The sequence below is a fragment of the Bactrocera dorsalis genome, chromosome 2 (genome assembly GCF_023373825.1).
Source record: "Bactrocera dorsalis isolate Fly_Bdor chromosome 2, ASM2337382v1, whole genome shotgun sequence".
Lineage (NCBI taxonomy): Eukaryota > Metazoa > Arthropoda > Insecta > Diptera > Tephritidae > Bactrocera > Bactrocera dorsalis.
The window spans coordinates 1,857,746-1,860,195 of NC_064304.1; the positions used below are offsets into that span (position 1 = coordinate 1,857,746).

At 34.7% G+C, this 2,450-nt stretch overlaps 1 protein-coding gene across 1 annotated transcript; it reads right to left on the bottom strand.

Moving 5' to 3' along the window:
• Positions 1-1,638: 1,638 nt before the first annotated feature.
• LOC115065750 (uncharacterized) lies at positions 1,639-2,080 on the bottom strand. The gene has a single exon (XM_029548351.2). The coding sequence runs from the start codon at positions 2,022-2,024 to the stop codon at positions 1,758-1,760; it is 267 nt and encodes an 88-aa protein (XP_029404211.2). The 5' UTR covers positions 2,025-2,080; the 3' UTR covers positions 1,639-1,757.
• Between the last annotated feature and the right edge of the window lie 370 nt (positions 2,081-2,450).

Sequence of the window (2,450 nt, forward strand, 5' to 3'; positions counted from 1 at the left end):
GGCAAGATCAGACAACAAGTCAGTGAGTTTTCAAATTTACACATTGAAGGCTAAGCTTGAAATGACCGCTAGTCACAGTTTCCGGGGCTTTTAACGCTCGTTTTATAAGCGAAACGCAGCATGCGGAAAATTTTTAATCAAATTTTATTGTAAACAACATAAGATGTATGTACATGTATTTTAAAAATAGCAACAAACCCATGGCACTAAGGAGCAATGTACCTCTGAGCACGCACGCACCTTGATAAGCCGATAATTATCTCGAGTTTACCGAAAACATTTTCCGATCTACGATTTCCGAAAGATTCATTGACTCATCTTTGAATTTGGAGAGTGGCCCCAACATACAATATTTGCTTATGAGTGTACATACATTTTTGTTACTTTTTTAGGTAAGTATTTGGAGCCATGTTCACGCATACATATGTACATCGTGTTAGCTTACATACGAACAGAAATAAATAAATAGTCAAACAAATAAATTTGTTTACAAGAATTGAGTATCAAGCGCCAATTTTACTAGAATAATTCGTTGACAACAAGCTGTTGTTGTTATTGATCAACGGTAAGCAAAGATCACACTGTTAGTCACCTTATATTTGGGGTTCATTCGTAGTTATTAGCGGCTTTTGTTGTATTCATTGAAGCAGCGCTCAATTTATATTTGGAAAATAATATGTTATTCAAAATTTATTTTGGGATTCCCGATTTGATTTTTTTAAGAAAAAATATATTTTTAGTAAAAGTCATTGCACTCAATTAAAAACCAATAAATCTCAATTATGCTGTAAAAAAGTTAATGGGAAGAAATATAATAGCGACTGCTAGCTATTGTATTAAAAATTATGACTAATTAAAATTTAATGATCAATTTTAACATAGAAAGAAGAAATGGCGGTTTGATAAATTAAAATTGACTCAATATAAATATAATACAGCTGTTTTAAAACAAAAAGTTGTTGCCATGGTTATTATTTATTTTAGTGACATCTGTCGCTAGGAAAAGCTTAGTGTTGATAGTCCAAATTGCTCATAACTATAACCACCAAATTGTGAAGGAAAGAATTTTGATGAAATATTACGGGGTATGCGTCTGGTACCCTACCCAATGAACTGCTAATTTTCAAAATCGGAGTTTTTTCGAAATTTTCATGGACCACTTGACGGGGTGTGACCCAGATACAACATGGTCCAAGCGTGGTGAAGTTCAACAAATGGTCGCTGGGAAGTTTTATTGCATGCATGTTGCCCTGACCTTGCACGATCGGAATACCATTTGTTTCGGTCAAGGTAAAACTCCTTTAATGGAGTAAAGTTGGCTTCAATAGTAGCCTGTGAAAGTTACTTATCGTAATTTTTCGCCGATAAACCAGAAAAGTTTTACACTGATGGAATAATGGCTCTAGCGGAAAAATAGCAAAAAGTGATCGAGCAACTAGTACATCAAAACGCAGTATGAAACACGCCTCCCAATATCTACAGAGCTCAATGCGTCACCAACCTGTTAGTAAATTTTAATTTCGCTATTTATTTCATATTAAAAAGGAAATGGGGCAAATACTGTCGAAACCAGAAAGCAAACCAATGCTTTCGAGATCAGTATTGTAAATTCCATAAAGTGTTATTTAAATCCATTAGTTTTTAGTGCAGAAAAATCAATTATTTTTTTATTAATATTTATCTAATATATACAAATCAAATCAAAAACGTCGGGCAACTTGAATAATTGTTAAGTTCATAAAAACAAAAACATCTTTTTAACCATAATAGCGGCGCCCATAACGACGACCATAGCCGCGATATCCATATCCGCCATAACCTCCATATCCGCCATAACGACGTCCATAGTAGCCACGAGCTTCCCGAGGAGATTCGTTTTCGTGCCCAGCGCCGGCATCAACATCGAACAACGTGGCTTCTCCATCGACTGCTGGTACATGCACGTCATCCGCTGCCGGTGCTGCTTCTGCCAAATAAAGGCAAGCAACAGAGCTCATCACCAAAAGCAAGAATACAGCGCGCATTGTGATTTTACAGGATTTGTAAATTAAATAATTATAATTTGTAACTCAGAGACGTTCGATCGGCAAGTGTGAATTTCAGTGGTGTTCCCAAGTTCTTTTATAGCTCACAGATTGCAAGTCTGACATTCTTTTCAGCTGCAGCTGCTAAAGTTTTTGCTAACAGATATTTTACACATTTCTAAAGAAAAATCCCTTGGAACAATAAATGACTACAAAGTCAATAAACTGTTGCAATCAAGTGGTTAGAAGAGAAAATGATAAATGATTAGTCTGAATACTTCCAGACTAGAAATTCATTAATCAAATAGGGCAGTGAACTCGCTGAAGTATTTGATACATTATATATTGATTTTTAGTAAAAAAAAAAGACATAAGTAATAATATGACAATTTGGTCGAATAATTAAAAAGGGAAATTTTAAATATA

Excerpts from the sequence above, each read along its gene's own strand:
- LOC115065750 (XM_029548351.2), bottom strand. The coding sequence starts at position 2,024 with ATGCGCGCTGTATTCTTGCTTTTGGTGATGAGCTCTGTTGCTTGCCTT.